The sequence below is a fragment of the Nannospalax galili genome, unplaced genomic scaffold (genome assembly GCF_000622305.1).
Source record: "Nannospalax galili isolate Female #2095 unplaced genomic scaffold, S.galili_v1.0 scaffold1744, whole genome shotgun sequence".
NCBI classification, from domain to species: Eukaryota; Metazoa; Chordata; class Mammalia; order Rodentia; family Spalacidae; genus Nannospalax; species Nannospalax galili.
The window spans coordinates 78,451-98,033 of NW_008351359.1; the positions used below are offsets into that span (position 1 = coordinate 78,451).

At 48.6% G+C, this 19,583-nt stretch overlaps 1 protein-coding gene across 2 annotated transcripts; it reads left to right on the forward strand.

The window, feature by feature from the left end:
• The first annotated feature begins 6 nt into the window (after window positions 1-6).
• Window positions 7-19,351, forward strand: Atmin (ATM interactor). 2 transcript variants are annotated; one of them, XM_008848263.3, is made up of 4 exons: window positions 7-239; window positions 12,396-12,521; window positions 13,948-14,147; window positions 15,799-19,351. In XM_008848263.3, exons 1-4 carry the CDS (start codon window positions 210-212, stop codon window positions 17,603-17,605), a joined length of 2,163 nt encoding a protein of 720 aa, XP_008846485.1. In that variant the 5' UTR covers window positions 7-209; the 3' UTR covers window positions 17,606-19,351. The 2 variants fall into 2 exon arrangements, with proteins under 2 accessions (XP_008846485.1, XP_029409469.1); XM_029553609.1 differs by lacking the exon at window positions 12,396-12,521 and having other exon boundaries at window positions 81-239.
• Window positions 19,352-19,583: the final 232 nt, after the last annotated feature.

The window sequence follows — 19,583 nt, forward strand, 5'->3', positions numbered from 1 at the left end:
CCGCCGCCTCGGGCCCGTGGAGGCCGTCGGAGCCCCGGCTGCGGGGCAGCCGCCCGCGCCCGGCGAAGCCTCCAGCTGCGGCCACGGGGCCGCCGGCCCGAGAGCTGATCCAGCCGTCGGTGAGCGAGCTGTCCCGGGCCGTGCGCACCAACATCCTGTGCACCGTGCGCGGCTGCGGCAAGATCCTGCCTAATAGCCCCGCGCTCAACATGCACCTGGTCAAGAGCCACCGGCTGCAGGTGAGCGGGACGCTGCCGGGGGGTGCGCGGTGCCCGGACACCTGCGCCCGTAGCGCGCACGGTGCTTGGAGCGCGGGGAGCGCACACGCAGCAGGCCAGCCTCTTCTCGGTGAGCTGCCCAGCACCCCGGTTCCGTGGATGAGCCAGGTGATGCCACCCAGGCACCCCGGGCCAACCCCACGCGCTTTCCACCCCACCCACGAAACTGCCTCTGGGTCTCGCGGGGTGGTTCTAAAGCGGCGGCAGCTTGGACGCTCAGCGCTTGAGTTACATACAAGTTTTACGGCGTTGCTAAGCTCAGCTGCAGGAATGAGACGGGAGGGAGGCTTCCTCCGGTGGATCTTTAGGGGGAGGCGGTAGATACCGTGACAGTCGTCTGAGCAAGTCCTCCTCGGGTTATGTAAAGGGGGACAGTGATTTTCAGACCTCTGGTGCACTCGGGAAGCTTGTTAATAAGTCCTGATGTCCGAGCCCCACCGCAGACCTGTTAAGTCACAGTTTCTCGGTTGTTAGAATAGGAAGTTTCCTTCCACCATCAGACCTCTGCTGGCAGTGGCGTTAATGGAAAACGCAAGTCACTGGAAGCCTTTTTGTCTACAACTTAGGTGGACGAAGCATGTCTATGTAGGAATTCTCAGTTCTCTGTACCTGGCATACAACAACCATAACCCAGCTTCAGTATTTTCTGCTTGCTGATAAGAGTTTGTGTCTCTTGTAACTCAAGAGACTCACTATGTAGCCAAGAATGACCTTGAACTCCTGATCCTCCTGCCTTTTTGCCTCCTAAGTGCTGGGATTATACAGGCATGCACCACCATGCCCAGTTTTATGCAGTGCTGGGGCTCAAACCCCATGCATGCTAGGCAAGTACTCTATTGACTGACTGCATCCCTAGCCCCAGATAGTATGTTTCTGATCACAAACTAACGGTGCCCGCCTGGTCAGACCCTTCCCTGGTGTGGCTCAGTTGCCTTACACAGCACTTCTTAGCAAGTTATCTGTTATTTTCTTTGGAGCTGCCATTTAGAGCTCTGTATCTCCGAACTTTGTTAAGCCTCTGTGAAGCACAAAACTTCCACTACCATGGAGGACTAGTTTATAACGTGCAATAGATTTGTTTCTGATGATGGGGCTTTGGTTTTTCTCTTTTTTTTAAATGTGTATGAGTGTATTGCCTGCATGTGTCTAAGTGCCCTGTGTCCTGCAATGCCCGTGGAGGACAGAAGAGGGCGTTGGATCTCCTGAAACTGGAGTTACGGACAGTTGTTAGCCACCAGGCAGGTGCTGGGATTTGAACCCAGGTCCTCTGCAAGAACAGCCAGTGCTCTTAACCGCTGAGCCATTTCTCCAGCCCCTGATTATGTTTTTTAAAATGCCTAAAGTTCAGGGATCCAGAAGAAGCCAGATATGATGTGATAAAAGGGACATGTCTGAGCAAATACAGGTTTTCTTTAGTTTGGTTTTGAGACATGGTCTCACTGTGTAGCCCTGGCTAGCCTGAACTGGCTATATAGACCAGACTAGCCTCAAATTTACTAGGAATGCTCCTGCCTCAGCCTCCCAAGTGGTAGGATTACAGTACGTACCACTGTGCCCAGCTCTAGCAAAAACAGGTTTCAACAGTCAGTTCTTTACTCAGACTTGAGCATGTCAGAGCTCCAGTGTCATCCTTTGCCTAGGGTCGTTGTTCATTTTTCAGATTCTCTCATCTGCTGACAGCACAGTGTACACGCTGGATCCTTTTATGAACCCCAGATGTTGAGCACAGAAAGATGGACTGTTCGGAGGAGATTCTTGCCGAGTCACTGGGGCAGTCTTATTTAGCAGGAATAAGACCTCCTCACAACTGTCCCTAGTGTTCTGTCAGGCAGCTCACTTTCTTGAGACTTGTATCTTGGTAACTATGCCGTCTGCAAGCCCTGGGCATCTGCTGTCTTGGTGGAAAGGAAGTCCCGTTCTCTAATGAAGGGGACCATGCGACAGAACAGCTGTACCTGTTGAGAGGCCCCAGGTTGGTGACTTCACGCCTTTGGCCACTTCCTGCCAAGAGGCTCTTTAGTCAACATTCCTCACCCTTGTCTCCAAGTATTAGAAGGCAAGAGAGAAGAGAGTAGTACAGGATGAGAGAGAGCCGGGAGGGAGGCTCCGTGTGGCTTGGGGAACATGCTGGATCAGTCCAGTGTGCGTGCCCCTTCTGCCCTGCAGCTGCTCTGAGTTGTATTGTGTTTTGTTTTGTTGAGACAGGTCTCACTATATAGCACTTAGCACTGGCTGGCCTGGAACTCACAGAGATCCACCTGCCTCTGCCCCTTGAGTACTGGCATTAAAGGTGCACACCACCCCACCCAGCTAATACCACCTTCTTAAATGTAAATGATCGCCAAGCCCTTCTGAAGGATAGCAAGGAAGAGTGGGGAGTTATAAGCTGGCTTTGGTTTTTTGTGGGTTCTCAAATAGATGTCTATATCCTGTGTCCTAAAAGGCAATTTGGAAATACTGGCCAGCGGTGCCTTTAGCAGGCTCCACAGAGAAAGGGGAGCTGCGATGATTTGGAGAGCTAAAATGATCCAGAGAAAAGAAGAGTGGGAGGAGGTAGGCCTTGCTTGACGCTGGAGATACTTTGTTCCCTGCATTTGGAAGCAGAGAAGGGGGCAGGGGGGCATGTGCAGAACCTACCATCCAGCAGCACTGGGAGCTTTAGACCTGGCTTAGAGGATTTTGTGTTCAGCTCCACCCAGGAGTGTGCTTTTAGTGATTTGCCATGGATTATTTTTTTAAAAGTCTGCAGCAAGTTTCCTGTAGACCATAGTGTGCGCAGACTCCCAATTTTCAGTTTAGAATGAGGGGAGAAAGGGAACTGGTTCTCAGGTGTGTCCTATAGAGAGGAAGGTGCTGGGCAGTTCTGCTGGGCTTCACGGTGGTCCTCTCATCTCTCCCTGTTCGGTCTTTTTCCTCCCTCCTTTATCTTTTTCGTGTTTTTAAAAATATTTTTATTTTTATTTATGTGTGTGCATGTGTATATAGCATATGAGTATGGGTGCTGACAGAGGCCAAAAGAGGGCATTGGAGGCCAGCGGAGCTAGAGTTAGACAGTTGTAAGCCAGGTGGCATGGGTGCTGGTGGGAAATCGGGTCCTCTGCCAGAGCAGAACTCAAGCTTACCTGCTGAGCCATCTCTCCAGCCCCTCCCTGTCCTTTAGTCTATGAATGCTTTCCCCATCCTGTTTTGAGGGAGTTTTGTTTTGTTTTGTGATGCTGAAGGTAGACCTAGCTCCTCAGCCTCACGCATTCTGGGCACGTACTTCTCAGCCAGCTGCATCCTCCATTTTATTTTGTCTGCTCTGCTAGGTGCCTTTTCAAATTCTGTCACAAAATATTTCCGCATTCCACAGTTACATGTAAAATGTAAAGTGCCTTTGGAGAAAGTCAGCATAAAATAACTATCCAACAACTAATGGTGAAGGGAGTAAAAGATCCTAATAGTAGAATGTGGACTTTCCCCATTATCCACACAAGATATGGTCCCACAACTGGTAAGTGTTAAACGTTCTTGCGTGTGCAGAGGCCTGCAGAACAGAGTAGTCTTTCCTACCACGGTTCGTGTTCTTCCGTGTCCCGCCATTTCTCTCCCCAGCCTGCCTTTGCGCTTACTCTCTCAGGATAAGAGGAGAAAGCCCCAAACGGTGTGGGCCGCTGTGATGTGGAGCTGGCCCCCCAGAAGGTGGAAATATGTGTGTTGCCCGGTGGTTGCTGTGGCCAGCTGGGACATGGAGGTAATTAACATGCACTCTGACTGCATTGCTGGCTCAGGTGGTCACGTGAGCACTCAGTATAATACCACAAGTTTGTACTGAACATTTAGTGTGGTCAGAATACTCCCAAATCCAGCAGGAGACACAAATCCCTCACCCTGAAAAAGATTGGGAAATTAAAATTACAGGTTGAAAATCTGACATGTTCCCCCACCAAATCCAAAATTCTTCGAACACCAACAGGAAGCTCAAAGTTTTTCAGGTTTTGGAGCATTTGGGGAGAGGGGATTCATATTAGGAATGCTCAACTGGTAAAGTCTACGCAAATATCTGAAAATCAGAAGAGTTCTGGTCCCAAGCACACTTCTGCCTGTAGAAAAGATGGGGACCTTTAGTTTACCAGGCTAGCAAAGTCTGGACGTCGGGGGTAATGGCATGATCGAAGATATGCTTTAAAAAGACAAATCTGGGGACTGGAGAGATGGCTCAGCAGTTAAGAACACTGGTTGTTCTTGCAGAAGACCGGGGTTCAAATCCCAGTACCCACATGGCAGCTAACACCTAGCTGTAACTCCAGTCCCAGGGGATCCGACAGCCTCTTCTGACCTCCGCGGGTATTGCACAACACAGGTGCACTTACCTACATGCAGGCAATACATGCATACACATTAAAAAAAAAAAAAAGACAAGTCTGGCAAGGTATGCACAAGAAAGAAATTTATTAAGTGGCTAGCTACACTGCAAAAGAGAGTCTGCAGGACTTGAACCAGGAGAGCACAGAGAGCTGTGGAACACGAGAGGCTGGAGAGGGGAGTGGGGTCTGCAGAGAAGTAGGCACCTCATGCAGAGCTTGGGAAGGAGGTTGGGGTTGTCAGCACCCCTGAGGATGCAGCATGAGTTTAAAGCCTTCTGGTCAGCAGTTCTATGGAGCATTTAACAGCTTAGGAGCCATTGAAGGGGCCGTCTCCTGGATATAAACTGGTTAAGCGAAATTCAACCACAGATATGTGAATGAAGGATTTGGGGGTCACCTCACCTCTTCAGACACACTCATTTTTCTGTCACTGATAATACCAAATGGAAAAGGATTGTTAGTTCAAAGTTCCACTTTTAAATATTTTATTATTTTTATTATTTTAACTTTTTATGTGTATGTGTGTACTGCCTGCATGTATGTAAGTGCACCTGTGTCATGCAATGCCTAAGGATGTCAGAAGAGGGCATTGGATCCCCTGACCCCCTGGAACTGGAGTTAAGGACAGTTGTTAGCTGCCATGTGGATACTAGGAATTGAACCCAGATCTTCTGCAAAAGCCCCCAGTGCTCTTAACGGCTGAGCCATCGCTCCAGCCCTTCGAAGTTCCGTTTTTAAAAGCCAAAAAGACAAACGTGATAAGAGGTCAGTGATGAGGGGCAATGTCATTGTATTACAGCCAGCAGATGCCAGAGTTCAGCAAAAGCTGTATTCAATTAGACTTTCACAAGGCGGCTAAAACACCAGTTTAGTTTGTTGGTGGTTAGGTCTGTTGCAAACAGAAAAGGACTGGGGCAATGGCTCAGTCAGTGCTGAGGACCCCAGTTCCATCCCCAGAACCCAGGCAAAAAGCCAGGCATGGTGCCATGCACTTGGGTGATGGCTAGGTGGGGGGTAGAGAGAGCCAATCCCTGGATCTCTGCCAGTCCAGCCTACCTGGCAAAGGTCCAGGCAGTGAGTGAGCCCGTCTCCAAACAAAGGTTGGACAGACCTGAGGTAGAATGGAGTAGCTGGCATTGGCTGCTGACTGCATGATAGGCACTGTTCCAAGGACTTTACTTTTATTAACTGTATCCGCATTTCAGCCCCGAAGTAGACGCCATCATCCAACCCCTTTACACGAGGAAACCAGGTCAGTATAATTTGCTGAAGATCATAGTGGCAAGGTAGAAAATTCAAACTTTAGACTGGCGTGATGATGCTCACTTTTAGTCCCAGCACTTGGGAGGTAAAGGCAGGCAGATCTCTGTGAGTTCAAGTCCAGCCTGGTCTACACAGCAAGTTCCAGGCCAGCTGGGGCTACAGGGAGACCCTGTTTCCAAAAAAAAAAAAAAAATTCAAACTTTAGGCTGACGAGATGACTCAGCACATAAAGTGTAAAGCACTCGCCACCCAAGCCTGATGATCTGAGTTGGATCCCTGAGACCCACATGGTGGAAGGAGAGAGCCCAACCCCACAAGTTGTCCCAACTGCTACACCTGAATCCTGGCAGACACAAGCAGAGTAAATAAGTGATTAAGTATTTCAATAAGACATTCTTTAATTTTTTTTATTTTTGTTTTGTTTTTATGTGTATGAGTGTTTTTGCCTGCATGTATGTAAGTGTACCCGTGTTGTGCAGTGCCCTCAGCGGTCAAAAGAGGGCGTCGGATCCCCTGGAACTGGAATTACAGATAGTTATTAGCTGCCATGTGGGTGCTGGGAACTGAACCCGGGTCTGCAAGAGCAGCCAGTGCTCCTAACCACAGAGCCATCCAGCCCCATAAAGCATGTTTTAAAAGAAATGATTAACTGCTCAGAGAGGTGAATTAACTTGTCCAAGGTCTCGCCACTAGTGAGTAGTAGAGACAGGTCACTGGAGGTCTCTGCAGTGCTGCCTGCTCTCTCCACTACACTGCAACTGAACAGAGCCAGGAGGGTGTGAGGCCCTCCAAGGAGAAGGTTCATCCAAAATGGACAGAGTGCGTGGAATTGGAGGGGACAGAGTCAGGTGGGAATGAAGATAAAGCTCAGTGATAGAGCACTTGCTAGCATGTTCAAGACCCTGGGTTCCATCCCTAGTCCCACAGAACAATCAAAAGCTTAAAAAAAGATGTCTCAGTGGTTAAGAACACTGCTTGTTCTTGCAGAAAACCTGGGTTTGAATCCCAGCACCCACATGGCAGCTAACAACTGTAACTCCAGTTCCAGGGGATCTGACGGCCTCTTCTGCCCTCGCAGGCATTGCACAACATGGGTGCACTTACCTACACGCAGGCAATACACTCATACACATAAAATAAAAATAATTTTTTTTTAATTAAAAAAAAAAAGATTTTAAGGATCGAAAGCTGGAGATGGGGCTCAGCAGCTAAGAGGGCTTCCTGCTCTTCCAGAGGATGGGGATTCAGTTCACAGCACCCATGTCAGGTGGCTCACAATTGTCTGTAACTCCAGCTCCAAAGGACCTAGTGTTCCTCTGCTGGCCTCCACCAGTACCTACACACATGTGGCAGACACACACATATACACATAAATAAGGATAAAAATAATTGACCTCTGGGCATGGTGGCTGTTGTACTTTGTTTCTTCATTGCTGTGACAAAACACTCTGACCACTACCAACTTGGGGAGGAAAAGGTGTATTTATCTTACATCTCCCAGGTCGCAGTTCATCAGGGAGCCCAAGGTAGGAACTCAGGGCAAGAACCTGGAGGCAGGAACTGGAGCACAGGCCATGAAGGAACTTACTGGCTTGCTCCCCTGGCCCCTGCTCAGCCTGCTTGTTATGCAGCACAGGCCCACCTACCCAGGGGTGGCACCACCCACAGTGGGCTGGGCTCTGCCACATCACTCATCAAGAACATTCCCCACAGACATGGCCACAGGGCAGTCCAATAGAGGCAGTTCCCCTATTGAGGCTCCCTCAACCCAGGTGTGTCAAGTTGACACTAAAGCTATCCAGCACAGTGGCACATGCCTTTAATCCCAGCACTACCAGCACTTGAGAGGCAGAGGCAGGCAGATATCTGAGTTCAAAGCCAGCCTGGTCTCCATAGCAAGTTCCAAGACAGCTGGGGCTACAGGGAGACCCTGTCTGAAAAGGACCAAACAATAATAATAATAGTAATAACTGACCTCCACACTCATGCCTTGTGCACCCCCAGTAGATACATAAAAAAAGAATAAAAATAAGGTCAAAACCATAAAGTCATGAAGCCAGAAGATGGTTTGTTTCTAAAGAGTGGTGGTGAGTGGGTGGTGCATGGACGAGCAGAGAAGATGGGATTCCAGTGACAGGCATGACAGGCAGGGGTGCAGGGGTGTTTGGGTTTGATCTCAGTGCTTTTTTTTTTTTTTTTTGGTTAAACAGTATCTATAAATACTTTCACTGGGATGGCAAGTTGTTAATAACAGAAGGAAAAGGGGAATTTTTTTTTTTGAAGACCACTTACATATCCAAATAAATCTGAGCCCCTTGACAGTGTTGTGGTTGGGTCATAAAGTGAAAAACTTGGAGAGATGACTAAATTTGAAATCAACAGAAGAGAAATGATAGAGTTTAAAATAAAACACACATGGCTTCTTTCCCTCTCAGTGAGTGGGCAGAGCCAGCAAGGTCCACATGTTCCTGCTGGGAGCCAGAGGAAGACGGGATGGTTAGTCATTTCTCACTCTGGTCATAGCAGAGGGAGAAGAGGAGGGCGTGTTCCCAGGGTGGGAGCCTCTTAACAGCACACTGGAGGAATGTATTTCTAGGTGGTTCAGCAGCAGCTGACACAGAAACCTGCCACCGAGTTCTCTCTGATGACACATGGACAGGCAAGGCCATCATCCCACCACCTCCTTTAGAGCCAGCTGGGAAGGGTCAGACAAGAAATCTGCCTGAAGCCACCAGGAGTCTCAGGCCTGAGATTTGTGCATAACACAGAGAACTTCAGGCTAAACTGACTGATGATGATAAAACTCAGGTCTGTCGGCAAATCACTTGCCTTGCAAAATATGAGAACCTGAATTTGATCCCTAGAACCCATATAAAAATGCTCAATATGGTGGCACGTGCTCATAATCCTAGCTGAGGAGGCAGAGACAGGAGGACTCTTGGGGACCACTGGACAGCTAGCCTAGCCTACTTGGCAAGTTCTAGGCCAGTCAGAGACCCTGTCTCAAAGAAAGTGGGTAGCCTTCCTGATGAAGGCACCCAAGGTAGTTCTCTGGCCTCTGAATGCACCCACGCACATATATTTGAATGTTAAAAACTGCCAGCTGAAAAGTCACTTGTGAGGTGTTTCACCAGAGAAGACCACCCAGACACAAAATAATGCCAAAAGAAAGTCCTTTGTTACCGGCCAGCAACTACACAGGGCATTTGAATCCAAATGCAGTGCCTAGCAATTCTTAGGGTAAACTTTTATACAGAAAAATCACATTCCAGAGTGAAAAGTTTTCTATAATTTTTATTTTTTTATTTTTTGGTCTTTTTGAGACAGGGTCTCCCTGTAGCCCCAGCTGGCCTGGAACTCACTATGTAGACCAGGCTGGCCTTGAACTCACAGAGATCTGCCTGCCTCTGCCTCCCAAGTGCTGGGATTAAAGATGTGTGCCACCATGCCTGACGAACAGTTCAAGTTTCCAAGGGTTTCCTTAGCTTAGGGGTGGAAGCCCCTCTAACAACCACTATTCTGCAAAAGCAAGCCAAGCATAGAGCACAGAAGCCATGAATCTATGGTTAGCAGGAGTGACCAGGATGTGCTGACTTGTTCTCAAGGCAACCAGGAGGCTGCTGTTGTGTTCTCAAACTCATACCTTGGTGCCACTGAGCCATATCATCCTGTTCCCACACAATGGGCCAACTGCCTTTCAGTGTCAGAGGCTAGATTCAGCCTAGATTTCAACATGGTGTGGCTATGGTCAAGAAGGTACCTTATCACACTTATAGCCTGGTGTGGTGGCATAAGTGCAGACCCATCTAGCTATGACAAAGACTGAAGAAGGAGGCTCACTTGAGCCTCAAGGAGACCCTGAGCAACACTGAAAACCATGCTCTTAAAAAGCTGGGGCTATGCCGGGTGTGGTGGTGCACACCTTTAATCCCAGCACTGGGGAGGCAGAGGCAGGCAGATCTCTGGGAGTTCAAGGCCAGCCTGGTCTACATAGTGAGTTCCAGGCAGCTGGACTACAGGGAGACCTTTGGGGAAGGGTTAAAGTTGAGGTCAAAGGAAAAAAAAGCTGGGGCTGGAGTGGTGGCTCAGCAGTTAGGAGCACTGACTGCTCTTCCAAAGGACTCAGGTTCAATTCCCACCACCCACATAGTGGCTAACAACTATCCATAACTCCAGTTCCAGTGGAATCCAACACCCTCTTCTGACCTCCATAAGCACTGCACAAGACAGGTGCACTTACATAAATGCAAGCAATATTGCACATAAAAAAATTTTAATAAAAAGCTATTTATTATTTTTTTGTGCAGTGTGGGCATGCATGTGCCACAGCACATGTGTGGAGGTGAAAGGACAGTTTGTGGGAGTCAGGGGAGTCAGTCCTCTCCTACCGTGGGTTCCAAGGACCAAGTTCAGATCATCAGGTTTGTGCAGCAAGTACCTTCATCTGCTAAACCATCTGAACAAACTTCAAAGCTGGGCAGGGTGGCACAGGCATACTTCCAACTAGTCCTGAAACTGGAGCAGGAGGTCACAAGCTTAAAGGCAGCTTGGGCTACTTAGGAAGGCCCTGTGTCAAAATAAAGGAAAATAATAGACTGGAGGTATATGGCTCAGTGGTAGAACGTGTGGTTACAAAAAGGGTGAGCTGCACTTCTAAAGCTTATCTGAGTTAAATGAGTTGATACACAGAGTTGATACACGGATGCATCAGTGCCTGATGTGCAGTAAAAACTATGTTAGTTCCAGGGATTATACTCATTAAATTTTAAATACTGGAGAGATGGCTCAGCGGTTGGGAACACTGGCTGTTCTTGCAGAAGACCTGGGTTCGAATCCCAGTACCCACATGGCAGCTAACAACTGTCCATAACTCCAGTGCCAGGGGATCCAACGGCCTCTTCTGTCCTCCGTGGGAACTACACCACACAGGTGCACTTACCTACATGTAGGCAATACACGGATACACATAAAATAAAATAAATATTTTAAAAATAAGAATAAAATAATAAACGAAAAGTCTGTAATGATGGCTCAGCAGGTACAGGTGCTTGCTTGCAATGAAGCCTGGTGACCTGAGTAAGCCCCAGGACCCACATAGTGGAAGGATTCCCACAAGTTGTTCTCTGACCTCCACACATGCAGCATAACAAAAGCACCCCACACATACACACGCATAAATACATATAATAAAAAAATTTGTGAACTTCAAAACATTTAAAAAAAATTTTTTTTTGGTCTTTTTGAGACAGGATCTCCCTGTAGCCCCAGCTGTCCTGGAACTCACTATGTAGACCAGGCTGGCCTTGAACTCACAGAGACCTGCCTGCCTCTGCCTCCCGAGTGCTGGGATTAAAGGCGTGCGCCACCACACCCGGCCAAAAATTTTTAAATAAAAGTTGTGTGTACTAATTGTAGCTACTTTAGGTGACAGGGTGATAATTAAAGTCACAGCTTAGGGATATAGCCCAGTGGTAAAGTGCTTACCTAGTCTGTACTAGGCCCTAGGCCTAATCGTGCTACCCAGGGAACCAAGTCTTCCTTTGGGCTGGGAAGGTGGCTCAGTGGTAGTGTTCTTGCACTGCAAACATGGGTACCCAAGCCTGGAGCCTGCCACCCACATAAAAGCTGGGCATGGTGGCTCCACCCTGTAAATCCCAGCGCTGGGGAAGCAGGGACAGAAGGATCCCAGAGCTTATTGGTCAAGCAGCCTATCAGAATTGAGCTCCAGGTTCAGTGAGGGACCCTATCTCACTAAGACAGAGGGCTGATGAGATGACTCAGCAAGTAAGGGTGGTCACTGACAAGCCTGATGACAGAGGGCAGTCCCTGGACCTGCATGGTGGAATGGTGGAAGGAAAAAACTAACTCCTACAAATTGTCTTCTGACCACCATGTGTGCTATGGCACAAATGTACACACACACACACACACACACACACGTAATAAAACAAAAAGTAAGATGGAAAAAGCTGGACGTGGCAGTGCACAACTTTAATCCCAGCACTCAGAAGACAGGCAGAGAAGTCTCTGTGAGATAGAAACCAGCCTGGTCTACATAGTGAGTTCTGGGCCAGCTGGGGCTACAGGGAGACCCTGCCTCAAAACAAATAAGTTGCACTGCTCCTGATGAGCAGTCTGCAGGTCCTGGTCACAGCCGGTTTACTCGAGGGGCTTGAACTAAGCATGTTAGGGCAGGGTGACAGATGAGAGTGAGCTGTGTCCAAACTGTGAGCTGCATGAGCTGGAGTCTCGGCAAGCAGGATTCTGTTTGCAAGCAAGCTAGCTGCGAGGGCAGATGTCTTACATTCAGAAGGAGTTTATTGTTTTGGTTTTGGCTTTGAGACAGGGTCTCACTATGTAGCCCTGGCTGGCCTGGAACTCGCTGTATAGACCAGGCTGGCCTCAAATTGACTCCTAAGTGCTGGGATTGAAAAGAACCTGTGAACACTTTCCCTTTTCTGTGCGGTGCTGGGTTCTGTAAGGTAACTGCTGGGTTTTCCTTTTGCAGGATGGCATAGTAAATCCTACAGTAAGAAAAGATTTGAAAACCGTCCCGAAATTCTACTGTTGCCCCATCGAAGGCTGCCCTCGTGGTCCCGACAGGCCATTTTCTCAGTTTTCTCTCGTAAAACAGGTATTTCACTTGTCTCTTTGCGTCTCTGAAGAGGCCATATGAATGGTGTAAACCCAGTGTGTTCTCACTGCTTAGCAAACATAACCAGAGGTCTGAGCCTGAGTTCTGGGGAGAGCTCCTGGCCAGGCCCCTCCCCAGTGGTTCCCCGGGTATTTGGTTGTACCTTGAGGTGGAGAAATGAAGCTGGTTCTGGAGCGAAGGGCCAGGACCTAGGTTTGGAGAGGAGGAAAGGCAGATGGTGGAGCCCAGAGTGAGAACATTTGTGCTGCAGACCCGTGGGTAATCTGCCTCTATGGGCAGGTAGACGGCAAGATACAAAGCCAATATTCCCCAAGGAAAGGAAGAGTAGCAGCCGTCCTGGGGGGGAGGGACCCAGCCACTGGGGAGGAGGTTCAAGACTGAAGGTGATAGAGCACTGGAGACATGAGCTGTTAAGGGCGTACACAGATCTAAATTCTGTTCCCAGCACCCTCATTGGGCGACTCACAGCCACCTATAACTCCAGCTCTAAGAGACTCTGACATCCTCTTTCTGGCCTCCTCAGGCACCCATATGCACATGCACACAGACAAAAACCTGATTACAAATAAAGGTGGCACACGCCTTTAATCCCAGCACTCAGGAAGCAGAAGCAGGAAGATTTCTGTGAGTTTGAGGCCACCCTGGCCTACATAGTGAGTTTCAGGCCAGCTGGGGCTACAGGGAGAGCCTGTTTCAAAAGACTAAAAAGTTTTTTAAATCAAAAAATATATATATTTATTTTTGAGGGTCTCACTATGTAGCCCTAACCTGCCTAGAACTCACTATGTAGACCAAGCTGGCCTCGAACTCACAGAGGTTCCCCTGCCTCTGGTCCCAAGTGCTGGGACTAAAGGTGTGCACTACCAGCCAGGCGTGGTGGTGCACACCTTTAATCCCCACTCTCAGGAGGCAGAGGCAGGCGGATCTCTTGAGTTCAAGACCAGCCTGGTCTACAAAGTGAATTCCAGGACAGCCAGGGCTACAGGGAGATGCTGTCTCAAAAAGACCAAAAATAAATTAAAATAAATAATTTTTTAAAAGGCATGCACTACCACACTTGGCCCGAATAAAAATAAAGTGAAATGCTTCCCCAGGGTCTGCCTGGAAAGGACCTCACAGTCTTTCACCTTCTCAACCCACAGCACTTATGTAGATCAGAGTCTAAACACATGAACTGGTCCAGGACAGCCGCTCACTCCACATGAAGCCAGCAGCCCTTAGGAAGCAGCATATGTTAAACTCAAGTTTGCCTGCTCGCATATGCATTTGCCTTGGCCCGCTGTACCGTGTACCTGGACAGTTGCCTTGGCCCGCTGTACCGTGTACCTGGACAGTCAGTCGGAAGTTGGGTGTGTGGTGGATCTTAGTGTTCCTATCCCTTATCTTTACCCCTGTGTGTTTGCAGCACTTTATGAAAATGCATGCTGAAAAGAAGCATAAATGCAGCAAATGTAGCAATTCGTATGGTACGGAGTGGGACCTGAAAAGACACGCGGAGGACTGTGGTAAGACCTTCCAGTGCACGTGTGGCTGTCCCTATGCCAGCAGAACCGCGCTGCAGTCTCACATCTACCGAACTGGCCACGAGATCCCTGCAGAACACAGGTGAGGGGCTGAGATGGCAGCTGGTGGCTTCGGGAAGAGCCTGAAAAGAAACTGGAAAGCCGAGAGTGTGAGGAAGGGTCAGTGGAGACAGGCTGTGCAGATGGAGGAGGCCAGATGGCAGCGTTGGCTGGGCTGCTTGTTTCATATTTGTAGTTGAGACTGGAACTTATGGCCTCCTGCCACAGGGGTTACAAGTGACACCACAACGCCTGGCTCAAGCCTGGGGCTTTGACCCAGGTCCTTTTTATTTTCAAGACTTATTTTCATTTGTATTTGTGTGTGTGTGTGGTGTGTGCGTGTGTGTGCGTGCGTGCGTGCGTGCGTGCGTGCGATAGTGCGTGCGTGTGTGTGTATGAGAGAGACAGACAGACAAAGAGGTCTCTGGGTACCCATGGAGACCAGAAGAGGCGGTCAGATCTCCTGGAGCTGGAGTTACAGGTGGTTTTGAGTCACCAGACATGGGTGCTGGGAACTGAATGAGTGGCAGGCACCCCTAACCACTAAGCAATCTCTCCAGCCTCCATTCCTTTTCTTTTTCAAACCCTCTGAGACCCTCTTCCTGTTGCCATTTGAAAACCTCAACTTCTAGCATCTTCTTTAGAGAAATACACCGTTTTATCGCCAATCAGCGCTTCATTTTGTCTGTTTACTTTTTGTGGGGCCTCGTGCATGCTGGGCAGGTGCTCCCCCTGAGTCCCACCCCATCTTCGTTTTACTTTTTTTCATTTCTTTCCTTTATTATTTCTTATTGAATTTTTGTGAATTCATACAAGACATCTTGATTATACTTAGGATCCCTCCCCCCACATAGCTCCATCACTGGATTTCTTGTATTCTGTCGTACACGTTAAGGCCTGTTGAGCCACATTTGTGCCCCCAAATGTCCTTCAGTGTGAGTCCATCCACTGTAGCCTCATCAGCTTATTTAGCGGCACTCCCTTAAAGAAACCAACTCTCCTTCCTCCAGTAGTCACTGTTTGCCAGAAGCCCCTCAGCCGAGGTTGGCATTTCTTACCCATTTCCCCCTTTTTTCATTTTTGAGACAGGCCTTGTACTCGTTCTGTAGCTCAGGCTGGTATTGACCTTGCAGTCTTCCTTCCTCCTGTGCAGCTCGGGTTACAGGCCCAGCTTTGCACTTCATTTTAAAAGGTCAATTTTGCATTTGCTATAGAAGCTTTCAGCTGTAGGCATGACAATACTTGCAAGCGTCCTAATGTTTAAAGATCTAAGTTGAGGAGGGTAAAGCAGAGGCCTGTAATTGAGCACTTGGGAGACAGCAGCAGGAAGAGGATCACTGTAAGTTAGAGGTCAGCCAGAGGTATACAGTCAGCCTATCTCAACAAAAGGAAAAGCAGAAAGAAACCAGACAGGGTGTGAGCTGAGGAGCTGGAGAGATGTCTCGGTGGTTAAGAGCACTTGCTGCTCTTGTAGAAGACCCAAGTTCAGTTCCCAGCACCAACATGGTGGCTCACAAGCATGTGTAACTCCAGCTCCAGGGGATCTGATGCCTTCTTCTGGCTTTTTATGATCACCTTTGTACATGTGACATATACAAACACATATGCACATAAATTAAAATTAAAGGTAAATAAATCTTTTTTTAAAGCTGCATTTTTAAAGTTGTTTTATTTTGCTTTATCACTGTTTCCAGGGACCCACCTAGTAAAAAGAAGAAAATGGAAAACCACCTGCAAAGCCAGAAGTTGTCCAGTAAGACCATTGAATCCTTGAACCACCAACCGACCCCTCAACCAGATGCTCACAACCTAGAAGCTTCAGAGATAAAATTAGTAACGTCTTTTGAAGACTCTTATAGCTCTCATGCCAGAAAGCAGAGTGTCCCAACACCTCCACGGCACCTGCACAAGTTGCTCTTACCAAAGCCCAAGGTGGCTCTGGTTAACCTTCCCGTCATGCAGCTTTCCCCCATGCCTGTCTTTGTGCCTGCCACCGACACCTCAGCCCAGCCTGTGGTGTTAGGTGTGGATCAGGGTTCTGCTGCAGGTGCTGTGCACTTAGTACCTTTGTCAGTGGGAACCCTGATCCTCGGCCTGGATTCAGAGGCCTGCTCCCTAAAGGAGAGCTTACCTCTTCCAAAAATTATCAGTCCTGTTGTTGAGCCCGTCAGTACAGGTGTCCAGGTGAACATAGGTAAAAGTCCGTCTAACCCTTTACAGGACCTGGGGGGTGCGTGTCAGAAGAGCAGCATCTCCTCCATCAATGTGCAGACCGATCTGTCCTATGCCTCACCGCACTTGGTCCCTGCAGCTCAGTGGCTTGGCCCCGACTCCTCTGTGTCATCTTGTTCTCAGACTGACCTGTCCTTTGATTCTCAAGTGTCCCTTCCCATTAGTGTCCATACCCAGACATTTGTGCCCAGCTCTAAGGTCACGTCATCCATAGCTGCTCAGACGGATGCATTCGTAGACGCTTGTTTCCAGCCAGGTGGGATCTCCAGAGAAACCCAGACCAGCGGGATGCAGAGCCCCATGGACGACCGAGTGCAGGTGGGCCACTCGGGCTTGTGTGGGGGCGTTTTTGAGAGTGTCCATTCTTCATACCACGTTCCTGCCGATGGCATCATGAGCAGTGGCTTGGTTGCAGAGACAGTGACTCACAGTTTGTTACCTCAGAATGACCCTAAGATGTTAAGTCACGTTATGGAGAAATCTGCGCCCATGTTGAACTTCGGTGGCCACAATAGCATGGTTCCTTCACAGAACATGACGGATAACCAGACCCAAACCATAGATCTGCTGAGTGACTTAGAAAACATCTTGTCAAGTAATCTGCCTGGTCAGACCCTAGACAACCGGAGTCTTCTGTCTGACACAAATCCTGGCTCTGACCCCCAGCTCCCATCAGGTCCAGCCCAGAATTCTGGAATTGATTTTGATATTGAGGAGTTCCTTTCAGCCTCAAATATCCAGACTCAGACCGAAGAGAGTGGACTCGGCACCATAGCCACTGAGCCAGTCTTGGAGTCCCTGGACATAGAGACCCAAACCGACTTCTTCCTCACAGACCCCTCAGCACAGCCCTATGGGTGCAGGGGAAGTTCGAACTTCTTAGGCCTAGAGATGTTTGACACACAGACACAGACGGATTTAAACTTCTTCCTAGACAGTAGCCCTCACCTGCCCTTGGGCAGCATCCTCAAACACTCCAGCTTCTCCATGAGCACTGACTCATCTGACACAGAGACCCAAACCGAAGGAGCCTCCACCGCTAGACAGGCACCTGTCCTGGAGAGCAAGGTCCAGCTGAACAGCGCAGAAACACAAACCATGAGCTCTGGCTTCGAGACGCTGGGGAGCTTGTTCTTCACCAGCAACGAGACTCAGACGGCCATGGATGACTTCCTTCTGGCCGACCTGGCCTGGAACACGATGGAGTCTCAGTTCAGCTCGGTGGAAACCCAGACGTGCGCCGAGCTGCACTCGGTCTCTGACTTCTGAAGGTGGTGGCCAGGTAGGGATGGCGCTGACTCCTCCCTTGTGGGTTTAGAACCTGAGAACAAGGACGGTGGTACTGACTCGGGAATTCAGTCAGTGCTGCCGCTGTTGAGATTCACTGCAGCTCTTTGCCTTTTGTACTTGTAAACAGAAAACCGGTGTATAAATGTGAGTGTGTTATAAAGTGTAAGATGTTGATCTGAAAATGTTTTTTTGTCGCTTGCGTTTGCGCCTGCGTAGCTAGACTTCCCATCTTAACGAAAAAGAGCATTTCACGCTATAAAATCCGTACAACCATTTGAAGGCAAGTTTACCTGGCAGTCGGGTGCTCTCACCGAGTGCAGCACACTCTCACAGCACCTCCGATGCTTAGAAGAAGCTTGTGCGGCTGAGGCTCGCGAGCTGCTGCTGCGCCTACCTCACCATCTCCTTTCTAAGACTTGGAAACCACGGCTGTCTTTAGCTTTTGCAAGTTTCCACGTAGGTGCTGCTGTGGCATCTGTCCTAAGCCGCGGCAGCTGCCGGCTTGAGTGGACCTCCCAGAGGCTCTTTGCTGTGATGTCACTGCCCAGCACAAGAGCAGCAAGCACTTAGTATAAATAGCGGTCCTTCTAGTAAGAGCAAGGCATCCAAACCGTGGAGACACCTTTGGACTCGCCTTTATGTTCACCTGGGCAGGGTGGTGCCTCCTGCGTAGTAGAAAAACCTTCCCCCGCTCTCTCAGCGTCATTGAAGACGTCTGTGACCAAATCTGTGGGCTTCCTGCATGCCTGCATCCAGTTGTCCCTCTTAAGTGTTAAGAAGGGAAAAAAGTAGAAGGGACATTCCTGCCCAAAAGACCTTGCACTGGTAATCTGGTTAAGGTGAGTGTCTTGCCTACAATTAGAGTGGCTTTCCCTCCAACCACCCTCACCTTTCCTCAAAGGAAGTTCTAGTAAGGGTATTATTTGTGCCTTGAGGCTAGCCATTATAGAACAGATACGTCTAAACTGTGGTATTCTCCATTTTGTTGTGGTACTAAGCAGTCATTAAAGAAAACAAGGTGGAAACCTATTGCTTCGGTAACAGAACTTAGGTTTCTGTGTTTTCAGAGGTCAAGCATGCCTTGGGGTCTGGGCTCTGCGCTGGTAGGTCCTGGGTTCATGTTTAGGGCACAGCTCTCAGGCAAATCAGAATCAGTGCAGCATGGGAAATCTTTCAGTCACCCACAAGTGCTCTGCTCCTCCTGTGGCACTTGCACGTGCTGTTGAAGGCTGATCCTTCAAAATAAAACCTGGGACTAATGATTCATTAAAGTAAATGGATGACGTTGCTGATGGATCCCATCCATCCATCCATCCATCCATCCGATTCGAAGGACTCAGTAATGAGTTCGTAACATGCCCAGGCAGATGAACCCAACCTCGTGGTAAACAATGGTTTTGGTCACAGTCGACGATCAGTATGTGTTTCAGAACAGTCATAAAGCCTTAACTTAGATTTTTATTATGTTTTGGAATTGTCACAGCCTTAATGTTCAAACATCTATTTAAGTCCTCCAGATAAAGGAGAAATGCATGTCTGTCTGTGGCTTTTTGTAAACAGAAGTGCGGTGGTCTATGGCTTTAAGTTTTTGTTTTCGTGACTGTGTTAACAGGGAGAAATGGAGCATGTGACTGTTCTTCATGTACGAGCGCTGTTCCCACAAAACCTCAGTTACCTGAGTTTGCCTAGAACAAATTCAGTGATTAAAGAGGAGTTAGAATCCTACCTTTTGTGTGAATTCTGTCCTTACAATGTGACTGACTGTTCTTTATGTACGAGCACTGTTCCCACAAAACCTCGGTTACCTGAGTTCTCCTAAAACAAACTCAGTGATTAAAGGAGTTAGAACCCCACCTTCTGTGTGAATTCTGTCCTTCAATGTGACTGACTGTTGCCTTCAGTTTGTACACTTGTGATCCTCAGAGGACGATCGTGAAGTGATTGTGCCCGATTACTC

Coding starts and splice junctions, on each gene's coding strand:
- Atmin (XM_008848263.3), top strand. CDS start 210: ATGCACCTGGTCAAGAGCCACCGGCTGCAG. Junction 12,522..13,947: donor AGTTTTCTCTCGTAAAACAG/GTATTTCACTTG, acceptor GTGTGTTTGCAG/CACTTTATGAAAATGCATGC. Junction 14,148..15,798: donor GAGATCCCTGCAGAACACAG/GTGAGGGGCTGA, acceptor CACTGTTTCCAG/GGACCCACCTAGTAAAAAGA.